This window comes from Rhinoderma darwinii, chromosome 7 (assembly GCF_050947455.1).
Source record: "Rhinoderma darwinii isolate aRhiDar2 chromosome 7, aRhiDar2.hap1, whole genome shotgun sequence".
NCBI classification, from domain to species: domain Eukaryota; kingdom Metazoa; phylum Chordata; class Amphibia; order Anura; family Rhinodermatidae; genus Rhinoderma; species Rhinoderma darwinii.
In genome coordinates, this window is record NC_134693.1 from 33151981 (window position 1) to 33164854 (window position 12874).

A 12874-nucleotide genomic window follows, 5' to 3' on the forward strand; every position below is an offset into this window, starting at 1 on the left:
CTTTTCATGCTCTTCGATTGAATAGTTTTAGCGCACAATGATGTTGCGGTTGTGAATGGATTGTGGTTCCTATCAGCTCTAACGCTTTATAGCCTCTGCTCATAACACATCCATGCCCAATGCAAGTGTTAGGTCTTCATGTGTTCAAAAACGTCTTGGATATTTATACAAAATATAATGTAAATGTAAAAAAAAGCCATAATAAGCAGTCGCTAGCCTACTTGCTGATGGTTTCCAAGTTACAATAGATTCTTTCTACACTACTATTGACTATATAGCCAATGTTAATGAATGGTGGGACTTCACATTAGAACAATCCCCAAATAAAATCTCAGGCTATGAATACATTGTAAACAGAAATGTTTAATATATTAAAATTGGAATAGGCAGTGAGGAGCGGACGATTCATAAATACACAAAGATAAAACACTGCGTGTGACCTGTGCAAGGGGTGAGGATCCATTTTAGGAAAACGGACAATGTCAACATCTTGTGTTCCATCAGCTTAATACTGCGTGGTATAAATGTTCCGAGGATTACATGGAGGTAACCAGACAGTCGTACTAGAACTGCGTTCTTCAGGGTGTCACACCAGTGTTGTCACTTAAACAAAACATGATGTCAAAAGACAGTGCAAAATAGTTTGGTAAACAAAGAGACGTTCCAAAAATATAACACGGGACCGAGCAGCAATGTCACCATATTTATCGTCAACACAAGAGGCAAGCGCTGCCCTCAGAAGAGGACGCCTTCATATCTTCCATCTCTTGTAAGTACCACGTGACATCTCCACCACGTGTCTTCTCAGCACTTGGTCCTTCTCTGATGTAATACACGTAAAGACAACACAGGTTCACGGTGCAGGAGGTTATTCAGGTGTCCTAGTCCCAGTGTAGAGACCTTCGCCCCATTCACCTCCAAGATCTCATCTCCCACCCGCAGAAGGCCGGAATAAAGCTTGGCAGTGTTGGCGTCAGTTATGTCCTGCACGTATATACCTACAGAGGGGAGAGGAGATGCTTTAGGGTCTACACCATTCAGGCCACCTATTAGGACAAGACTGTCTTCTACATACCTGAATCTGGTCTCCCGTTACCAGACGAAATGCTGAACCCGAAACCTCCCTTTTCTAGACAGTGCAATTCCAAAAGGCGAGTACCATCTGGATAATTTTCTGCTACCTTCCCTAATGAACGAGCCATGCCAGGAGATCCAATGTCTTCTACACTTAGCGCACGTCTGTGGATACAGGGAAACGGTGATCACCGGAAGCAAGATATAATTCTCTAGTGCAGACGTCATAGTTACAAACCTTGGATTAACATGTTGTAAAATCACTGATGAACGATTGGTGGTTTAGAAAATCATTCCCAATATCTGATTAACATTTTCATTGTACAATCTTCATATATAGGTCGCCATATTTGAATGTTTGGTTGTAGCAGAATTTATATTGTAAGTATTGGATGAGTGACATGGACTTGACAATCGTTACGATCCCTCAAGCACGCGAATCACAAACATTACCATTACTGCTATTTGTAAATGTGACTTTAATAATTTATACTCCAAAAGAAAGTCCTCGGTGTAGCATGGGCCATCTAGTCTGGTAGGCCTTGTGCATGTTTTTCCAGTCCCATACAATGGGTTTTATGTGCAGGATCTCAATGTTTCTAATAATCCCATATTCCAGGTTATGTAGAACTGATGCAAAATACATTGAAACTGTTATTTATTATTTACTGGATGCATAAAATGTGAAATCTGAATGAAAATTAATTATTTTTTTATTTTTTGTAATTGCCACAGTGGTGATTTCTACAATATATCAATTTAGAAAGTTCATTCTCTGGTATTCTAGTTCCCTCTGTTTCAGTAGCCGGATAGTCGATTGATCTAACCTGAGCACATGCGTGTCATTTTCCTCTGTTACATATTACTGTTCATACTGTTTCGGTTGTATGCTTTCTTTGTTGCAGTATATCGGTAACATACCTTGGAGCGGTGTTAACATCCCCAGTAATATAAGCTGCAGAACGATCTGACTTTCCCAACAAGTTCTGAACAGAGGAGGCTCTTCTTGGTAGGTTAAATGGTGACATCTGGTGGTAAATAAGAGTACTACAAGTTACAATGTTCTACATTCTTTAACTTACTGTGCACTTGGCACCAAAACTCTATTTATACCCAGTCTGACATTTTCCGTTATTTACTTTCATATAAAATGTAATTCATAGCTTTGCATTATAAAAAAAAAAACAAGTAACGGTGTGATTTTATTAATGTATGAGAAATCTACTAGTGATTCTCCAATTATACCTGAATCATTAAAATTGTATGGCCATTATCTCTACACATATTACCAACTCATCAGTTGGTATAAGTCATTATTTTGATTGACCAAGTTAACCCCTTAAGGACACGGCCAATTTTAGCCTTGAGGACAGAGCAATTTTTTTTAAATTTCCCTCTTTGCATCCCGACGCTCATAACGCTTTTATTTTTTTGTACGACGTAGTTGTATGAGACTTTGTTTTTTGCGGGACGAGTTGTACTTTATGTACGTACCATTTTTTGGTACAAATACATTATCGTTTAATTTCTATAAATTTTTAATTAGATTAAAATGCAAAAAAAAAGCAGTTGTGCAGCAGTTTTAATATTTTTTTTTACACCATACACCGATCATAATAAATAATGTTATACATTTGTAGTACAGGTTGTTACGGTCGTGGCGATACCAAATATGTCTATATTATTTCATGTTTTGGGACTTATATTTTAAAAAGTTGATTTATTATAAAAAATGTGTATTTCTGTGTATTTTATTTACTTTTTATTTATTTATTTACCATTATTTTTTTTTACATTCATTTAACTTTTTTTTTTAATCCCATAAAGGGATTTATCATTTTGATTTTTATTTTGTAACTGCAATGTACTGGCATAGATCTATATGCCAGTACATTAGCCTGTTACTGATCGTACACAGGCAGTTGTTAGGGCATACCTCAGTATGCCCTAACAACAGGAAATATGTTCAGACAGCCCTGGGGTCCTTCACTGGACCCTGGGCTGTCTGGCCATACGAGTTGTGGGCTTTGATCGCGTCACAGTAATTTTCTTTGACGCGATCAATGTGCAGTCCCCTCTCCTTGAACGCCGCGATCAGCTGTCATCGCGGCGTTCAAAGGGTTAACAGCGGAGAGAAGATGTTTCTCTCCTCTCCGCTGTCAGAGCGGGGCCGTGGCTGTGTATTACAGCCGTTGCCCCGCTCTCGATCGCGCGCACAGACGCGCGCAGGGACGGCTGTCTCACAGGACGAGTATGCTCGTCCTAATGCGCGAAGTGCTCGCCGCTCAGGACGAGCATACTCGTCCTGTGTCGGCAACCAGTTAATATCAGTCTAAACAATCATCTGTGCTAAATAACACAGTGTCTAATGCAGTATTAGGCACAGTATTAGGTACAGTATTAGGCACAGTATTATGTACAGTATTATGTACAGTATTATGTAAAGTATTATGTAAAGTATTAGGCACAGTATTATGTACAGTATTATGTAAAGTATTAGGCACAGTATTATGTACAGTATTAGGCACAGTATTAGGCACAGTATTATTTAAAGTATTAGGCACAGTATTAGGCACAGTATTATGTACAGTATTATTTAAAGTATTAGGCACAGTATTAGGCACAGTATTATGTACAGTATTATGTAAAGTATTAGGCACAGTATTATGTACAGTATTATGTAAAGTATTAGGCACAGTATTATGTACAGTATTAGGTACAGTATAATGTACAGTATTAGGCACAGTATTATGTACAGTATTAGGCACAGTATAAGGCCTCATGCACACTACCGTATTTTTTCCCACCCGTAAATACTGGCGTAAATACGGGTCCGGTGTCACACGTATTCCACCCGTTTTGCACCAGTATTTACGAACCCGTGCCCGTAAATATGGGTCCGGTGTCACACGTATTCCACCCGTATTTATGAGCACGTTTTTGGCGGCAAAATAGCACTGCACTAATCGGCAGCCCCTTCTCTCTATCAGTGCAGGATAGAGAGAAGGGACAGCCTTTTCTGTAATAAAAGTTAAAGAAATTCATACTTACCCGGCCGTTGTCTTGGTGACGCGTCCCTCTCTTCACATCCAGCCCGACATCCCTGGATGACGCGGCAGTCCATGTGACCGCTGCAGCCTGTGATTGACCTGTGATTGGCTGCAGCGGTCACATGGCCTGAAACGTCATCCAGGACGTCGGGCCGGATGTCGAGAGGGACGCGTCACCAAGGCAACGGGCGGGAGACCGGACTGGAGGAAGCAGGAAGTTGTCGGTAAGTATGAAAGTCTTTTATTTTTATTTTTTACAGGTTTATACTGATCGGTAGTCACTGTCCAGGGTGCTGAAAGAGTTACTGCCGATCAGTTAACTCTTTCAGCTCCCTGGACAGTGACTATTTACTGACGTCGCTTAGCAACGCTGCCGTAATGACGGGTGCACACATGTAGCCACCCGTCATTACGAGAGCTCCATAGACTTCTATGGACTGTCCGTGCCGTTATTACGGCCTGAAATAGGACATGTTCTATCTTTTTCAACGGCACGGGCACCTTCCCGTGAGAAAACGGGAAGGCACCCGTCGCCAATAGAAGTCTATGAGCCCGTTATTACGGGTCGTAATTACGACCCGTAATAACGGGAGTTTTTACGGTCGTGTGCATGAGGCCTTAGGTAAAGTATTAGGCACAGTATTATGTACAGTATTAGGCACAGTATTATGTACAGTATTATGTAAAGTATTAGGCACAGTATTATGTAAAGTATTAGGCACAGTATTAGGCACAGTATTATGTACAGTATTAGGCACAGTATTATGTACAGTATTATGTACAGTATTAGGCACAGTATTAGGCACAGTATTATGTACAGTATTAGGCACAGTATTAGGCACAGTATTAGGCACAGTATTATGTACAGTATTAGGCACAGTATTAGGCACAGTATTATGCACAGTATTATGTACAGTATTAGGCACAGTATTATGTACAGTATTAGGCACAGTATTATGTACAGTATTAGGCACAGTATTATGTACAGTATTATTTATAGTATTAGGCACAGTATTATGTACAGTATTATGTACAGTATTATGTACAGTATTAGGCACAGTATAATGTACAGTATTAGGCACAGTATTATGTACAGTATTAGGCACAGTATTATGTACAGTATAAGGGCACAGTATTATGTACAGTATAAGGGCACAGTATTATGTACAGTATAAGGGCACAGTATTAGGTACAGTATTAGGCACAGTATTATGTACAGTATTAGGCACAGTATTATGTACAGTATTATGTAAAGTATTAGGCACAGTATTATGTAAAGTATTAGGCACAGTATTAGGTAAAGTATTAGGCACAGTATTAGGCACAGTATTATGTACAGTATTAGGCACAGTATTAGGCACAGTATTATGTACAGTATAATGTACAGTATTAGGCACAGTATTATGTAGCGTATTATGTACAGTATTATGTAAAGTATTAGGCACAGTATTATGTACAGTATTATGTAAAGTATTAGGCACAGTATTATGTACAGTATTAGGTACAGTATTATGTACAGTATTAGGCACAGTATTAGGCACAGTATTAGGTACAGTATTAGGTACAGTGTTATGTGCAGTATTATGTACAGTATTAGGCACAGTATTAGGCACAGTATTAGGTACAGTATTAGGTACAGTATTATGTACAGTATTATGTGCAGTATTAGGCACAGTATTAGGCACAGTATTATGTACAGTATTAGGCACAGTATTATGTACAGTATAATGTACAGTATTAGGCACAGTATTATGTACAGTATTAGGCACAGTATTATGCACTGTATTATGTACAGTATTAGGCACAGTATTATGTACAGTTTTAGGTACAGTATTATGTACAGTATTATGCACAGTATTATGCACCGTATTATGTACAGTATTAGGCACAGTATTACGGACATTATTACATACTGTATTATGCACAGTATTATGTACAGTATTAGGCACAGTATTACGTACATTATTATGCACAGTATTATGTACAGTATTATGCACAGTATTATGCACCGTATTATGTACAGTATTAGGCACAGTATTACGTACATTATTACATACAGTATTATGCACAGTATTATCCACAGTATTATGCACAGTATTATGTACAGTATTAGGCCTGATTTACACGAGCGTGTGCGTTTTGCGCGCGCAAAAAACGCTGCGTTTTGCGCGCGCAAAAGGCATTTGACAGCTCCGTGTGTCATCCGTGTATGATGCGCGGCTGCGTGATTTTCGCGCAGCCGCCATCATAGAGATGAGGCTAGTCGACGCCCGTCACTGTCCAAGGTGCTGAAAGAGCTAACTGATCGGCAGTAACTCTTTCAGCACCCTCGACAGTGAGTTCCGAGCACAATATACACTAACCTGTGAATCAAAAAAAGACGTTCATACTTACCATGAACTTCCTGCTTCCTCCAGTCCGGTCTCCCGGCCGTTGCCTTGGTGACGCGTCCCTCTCTTGTCATCCGGCCCCACCTCCCAGGATGACGCGGCAGTCCATGAGACCGCTGCAGCCTGTGATTGGCTGCAGGCTGTGCTTGGCCTGTGATTGGCTGCAGCTGTCACTTGGACTGAACTGTCATCCCGGGAGGTCGGACTGGAGGAAGAAGCCGGGAGTTTTCGGTAAGTCAGAACCTCTTGTTTTTTTTACACGTATATGTATATTGTGATCGGAAGTCACTGTCCATGGTGCTGAACCAGTTTAACTCTTGCAGCACCGTGGACAGTGACTGTCTCCTGCCGTCGCGTACCCGAACATTTTTTGCCGGGTTCGGTCAAAACGAGTTCGGCCGAACCCGGTGAAGTTCGGTGCGCTCATCTCTAATTTGACACTCCGCTTGGATGTTTGTAAACAGAAAAGCACGTGGTGCTTTTCTGTTTACATTTATCCTTTTGACAGCTCTTGCGCGAATCACGCAGTTCGCACGGAAGTGCTTCTGTGCGGCATGCGTGGTTTTCACGCACCCATTGACTTCAATGGATGCGTGATGCGCGAAAAACGCACGATTATAGAACATGTCGTGAGTTTTACGCAACGCACTCGCGCTGCGCAAAATTCACGCATCGTCTACACTGCCCCATAGACTAACATAGGTGCGTACGACACGCGTGAAAAGCACGCGCGTATATTACGCACGTGTAAATGAGGCCTTAGGCACAGAATTTTGTACAGTATTAGGCACAGTATTATGTACAGTTTTAGGCACAGTATTTTGTACAGTTTTAGGCACAGTATTTTGTACAGTTTAGGCACAGTATTTTGTACAGTATTAGGCACAGTATTATTTATAGTATTATGTACAGTATTAGGCACAGTATTATGTACAGTATTAGGCACAGTATTATGTACAGTATTAGGCACAGTATTATGTACAGTATTAGGCACAGTATTTTGTACAGTTTTAGGCACAGTATTTTGTACAGTTTTAGGCACAGTATTATGTACAGTATTAGGCACAGTATTAGGCACAGTATTATGTACAGTATTATGTACAGTATTAGGCACAGTATTATGTACAGTATTAGGCACAGTATTATGTACAGTATTATGTACAGTATTAGGCACAGTATTAGGCACAGTATTAGGCACAGTATTATGCACTGTATTATGTACAGTATTTACAGTATTACGCATAGTATTATGTACAGTATTAGGCACAGTATTATGTACAGTATTAGGCACAGTATTATGCACCGTATTATGTACAGTATTAGGCACAGTATTACGTACATTATTACATACAGTATTATGCACAGTATTATGCACAGTATTTTGTACAGTATTAGGCACAGTATTATTTATAGTATTATGTACAGTATTAGGCACAGTATTATGTACAGTATTAGGCACAGTATTATGTACAGTATTAGGCACAGTATTATGTACAGTATTAGGCACAGTATTTTGTACAGTTTTAGGCACAGTATTTTGTACAGTTTTAGGCACAGTATTATGTACAGTATTAGGCACAGTATTAGGCACAGTATTATGTACAGTATTATGTACAGTATTAGGCACAGTATTATGTACAGTATTAGGCACAGTATTATGTACAGTATTATGTACAGTATTAGGCACAGTATTATGTACAGTATTAGGCACAGTATTATGCACTGTATTATGTACAGTATTTACAGTATTACGCATAGTATTATGTACAGTATTAGGCACAGTATTATGTACAGTATTAGGCACAGTATTATGCACCGTATTATGTACAGTATTAGGCACAGTATTACGTACATTATTACATACAGTATTATGCACAGTATTATGCACAGTATTATGTACAGTATTATGCACAGTATTATGCACCGTATTATGTACAGTATTAGGCACAGTATTACATACAGTATAATGCACAGTATTAGGCACAGTATTATGTACAGTATTCAGGCACAGTATTAGATACAGTATTAGGCACAGTATTATGTACAGTATTAGGCACAGTATTTTGTACAGTTTTAGGCACAGTATTTTGAACAGTTTAAGGCACAGTATTTTGTACAGTATTAGGCACAGTATTATTTATAGTATTAGGCACAGTATTATGTACAGTATTATGTACAGTATTAGGCACAGTATTATGTACAGTATTATGTACAGTATTAGGCACAGTATTATGTAGAGTATTATGTACAGTATTATGTAAAGTATTAGGCACAGTATTATGTAGAGTATTATGTACAGTATTAGGCACAGTATTAGGTACAGTATTAGGCACAGTATTATGTACAGTATTAGGCACAGTATTATGTACAGTATTAGGCACAGTATTAGGCACAGTATTATGTACAGTATTAGGCACAGTATTATGTACAGTATTATGTACAGTATTAGGCACAGTATTAGGCACAGTATTATGTAGTACAGTATTATGTAAAGTATTAGGCACAGTATTAGGCACAGTATTATGTACAGTTTTATGTACAGTATTATGTAAAGTATTAGGCACAGTATTATGTAGAGTATTATGTACAGTATTAGGCACAGTATTAGGTACAGTATTAGGCACAGTATTATGTACAGTATTAGGCACAGTATTATGTACAGTATTAGGCACAGTATTAGGTACAGTATTAGGTACAGTATTAGGCACAGTATTATGTACAGTATTAGGCACAGTATTATGTACAGTATTAGGCACAGTATTAGGCACAGTATTAGGTACAGTATTAGGCACAGTATTAGGTACAGTATTAGGCACAGTATTAGGTACAGTATTATGTACAGTATTTTGTACAGTATTATGTAAAGTATTATGTACAGTATTAGGCACAGTATTAGGCACAGTATTATGTACAGTATTATGTAAAGTATTAGGCACAGTATTAGGCCTCATGCACACGACCGTATTTTTTCCCACCCGTAAATACTGGCGTAAATACGGGTTCGGTGTCACACGTATTCCACCCATTTTGCACCAGTATTTACGAACCCGTGCCCGTAAATATGGGTCCGGTGTCACACGTATTCCACCCGTATTTACGAGCACGTTTTTGGCGGCAAAATAGCACTGCACTAATCGGCAGCCCCTTCTCTCTATCAGTGCAGGATAGAGAGAAGGGACAGCCTTTTCTGTAATAAAAGTTAAAGAAATTCATACTTACCCGGCCGTTGTCTTGGTGACGCGGCAGTCCATGTGACCGCTGCAGCCTGTGATTGACCTGTGATTGGCTACAGCGGTCACATGGCCTAAAACGTCATCCAGGACGTCGGGCCGGATGTCGAGAGGGACGCGTCACCAAGGCAACGGGCGGGAGACCGGACTGGAGGAAGCAGGAAGTTGTCGGTAAGTATGAACGTCTTTTATTTTTATTTTTTACAGGTTTATACTGATCGGTAGTCACTGTCCAGGGTGCTGAAAGAGTTACTGCCGATCAGTTAACTCTTTCAGCTCCCTGGACAGTGACTATTTACTGACGTCGCTTGGCAACGCTGCCGTAATGACGGGTGCACACATGTAGCCACCCGTCATTACGAGAGCTCCATAGACTTCTATGGACTGTCCGTGCCGTTATTACGGCCTGAAATAGGACATGTTCTATCTTTTTCAACGGCACGGGCACCTTCCCGTGAGAAAACGGGAAGGCACCTGTCGCCAATAGAAGTCTATGAGCCCGTTAATACGGGTCGTAATTACGACCCGTAATAACGGGAGTTTTTACGGTCGTGTGCATGAGGCCTTAGGCACAGTATTAGGCACAGTATTATGTACAGTATTATGTAAAGTATTAGGCACAGTATTAGGCACAGTATTATGTACAGTATTAGGCACAGTATTATGTACAGTATTAGGCACAGTATTATGTACAGTATTATGTACAGTATAAGGCACAGTATTATGTACAGTATTATGTAAAGTATTAGGCACAGTATTATGTACAGTATTATGTAGAGTATTATGTACAGTATTAGGCACAGTATTAGGTACAGTATTAGGCACAGTATTATGTACAGTATTAGGCACAGTATTATGTACAGTATTAGGCACAGTATTAGGCACAGTATTATGTACAGTATTATGTAAAGTATTAGGCACAGTATTATGTACAGTATTATGTACAGTATTATGTACAGTATTAGGCACAGTATTAGGCACAGTATTATGTACAGTATTAGGCACAGTATTATGTACAGTATTAGGCACAGTATTAGGCACAGTATTATGTACAGTATTACGTACATTATTACATACAGTATTATGCACAGTATTATGCACAGTATTATGTACAGTATTATGCACAGTATTATGCACTGTATTATGTACAGTATTAGGCACAGTATAATGCACAGTATTATGTACAGTATTAGGCACAGTATTAGGCACAGTATTAGATACAGTATTAGGCACAGAATTTTGTACAGTATTAGGCACAGTATTATGTACAGTATTAGGCACAGTATTAGGCACAGTATTAGGCACAGTATTATGTACAGTATTAGGCACAGTATTAGGCACAGTATTAGGCACAGTATTAGGCACAGTATTATGTACAGTATTAGGCACAGTATTATGTACAGTATTATGTACAGTATTAGGCACAGTATTAGGCACAGTATTATGCACTGTATTATGTACAGTATTTACAGTATTAGGCACAGTATTACGTACATTTTTACATACAGTATTATGCACAGTATTATGCACAGTATTATGTACCGTATTATGCACAGTATTATGTAGAGTATTATGTACAGTATTATGTAAAGTATTAGGCACAGTATTATGTAGAGTATTATGTACAGTATTAGGCACAGTATTAGGTACAGTATTAGGCACAGTATTATGTACAGTATTAGGCACAGTATTATGTACAGTATTAGGCACAGTATTATGTACAGTATTAGGCACAGTATTATGTACAGTATTAGGCACAGTATTAGGTACAGTATTATGTACAGTATTAGGCACAGTATTAGGCACAGTATTATGTACAGTATTATGTACAGTATTATGCACAGTATTAGGCACAGTATTATGTAAAGTATTAGGCACAGTATTAGGCACAGTATTATGTACAGTATTAGGCACAGTATTAGGCACAGTATTATGTACAGTATTAGGCACAGTATTATGTACAGTATTAGGCACAGTATTAGGCACAGTATTAGGCACAGTATTATGTACAGTATTAGGCACAGTATTATGCACCGTATTATGTACAGTATTAGGCACAGTATTATGTACATTACATACAGTATAATGCACAGTATTATGTACAGTATTAGGCACAGTATTACGTACATTATTACATACAGTATTATGCGCAGTATTATGCACAGTATTATGTACAGTATTATGCACAGTATTATGTACAGTATTAGGCACAGTATTAGGCACAGTATTATGTACAGTATTATGCACAGTATTATGTACAGTATTATGCACAGTATTATGCACCGTATTATGTACAGTATTACGTACATTATTACGTACAGTATTATGCACAGTATTATGTACAGTATTATGCACAGTATTATGCACCGTATTATGTACAGTATTAGGCACAGTATTACGTACATTATTACATACAGCATTATGCACAGTATAATGCACAGTATTAGGCACAGTATTATGTACAGTATTAGGCACAGTATTAGGCACAGTATTAGGCACAGTATTAGGCACAGTATTATGTACAGTATTAGGCACAGTATTATGCACCGTATTATGTACAGTATTAGGCACAGTATTATGTACATTACATACAGTATAATGCACAGTATTAGGCACAGTATTACGTACATTATTACATACAGTATTATGCGCAGTATTATGCACAGTATTATGTACAGTATTATGCACAGTATTATGTACAGTATTAGGCACAGTATTAGGCACAGTATTATGTACAGTATTATGCACAGTATTATGTACAGTATTATGCACAGTATTATGCACCGTATTATGTACAGTATTACGTACATTATTACGTACAGTATTATGCACAGTATTATGTACAGTATTATGCACAGTATTATGCACCGTATTATGTACAGTATTAGGCACAGTATTACGTACATTATTACATACAGTATTATGCACAGTATAATGCACAGTATTAGGCACAGTATTAGATACAGTATTAGGCCCCATGCACACGACCGTGCCCGCAATCACGGCCCGCGATTGCGGGCACGGCCGGCCGCTGACTGACAAAATATGGGAGCACCGCCCGCAAAATGCGAAAGAACGGACATGTTCTATAATTCCCGGAACATTTCCACGGCACTGACACCCTTCCGTA

The 12874-nt window shown here is 38.7% G+C and overlaps 1 protein-coding gene across 1 annotated transcript in view; it reads right to left on the reverse strand.

The window, feature by feature from the left end:
• Nucleotides 1-343: 343 nt before the first annotated feature.
• The window catches only part of KIAA1614 (KIAA1614 ortholog), a 31639-nt gene continuing 19108 nt past the window's right edge, over nt 344-12874 (reverse strand). Inside the window, exons 8-10 of the mRNA XM_075833134.1 lie at nt 1996-2102; nt 1076-1239; nt 344-998 (exon numbers count right to left, since the gene is read on the reverse strand). Coding sequence (XP_075689249.1) covers nt 805-998; nt 1076-1239; nt 1996-2102 — 465 coding nt within the window. The 3' untranslated portion in view covers nt 344-804. The remainder of the gene's footprint in view (nt 999-1075; nt 1240-1995; nt 2103-12874) is intronic.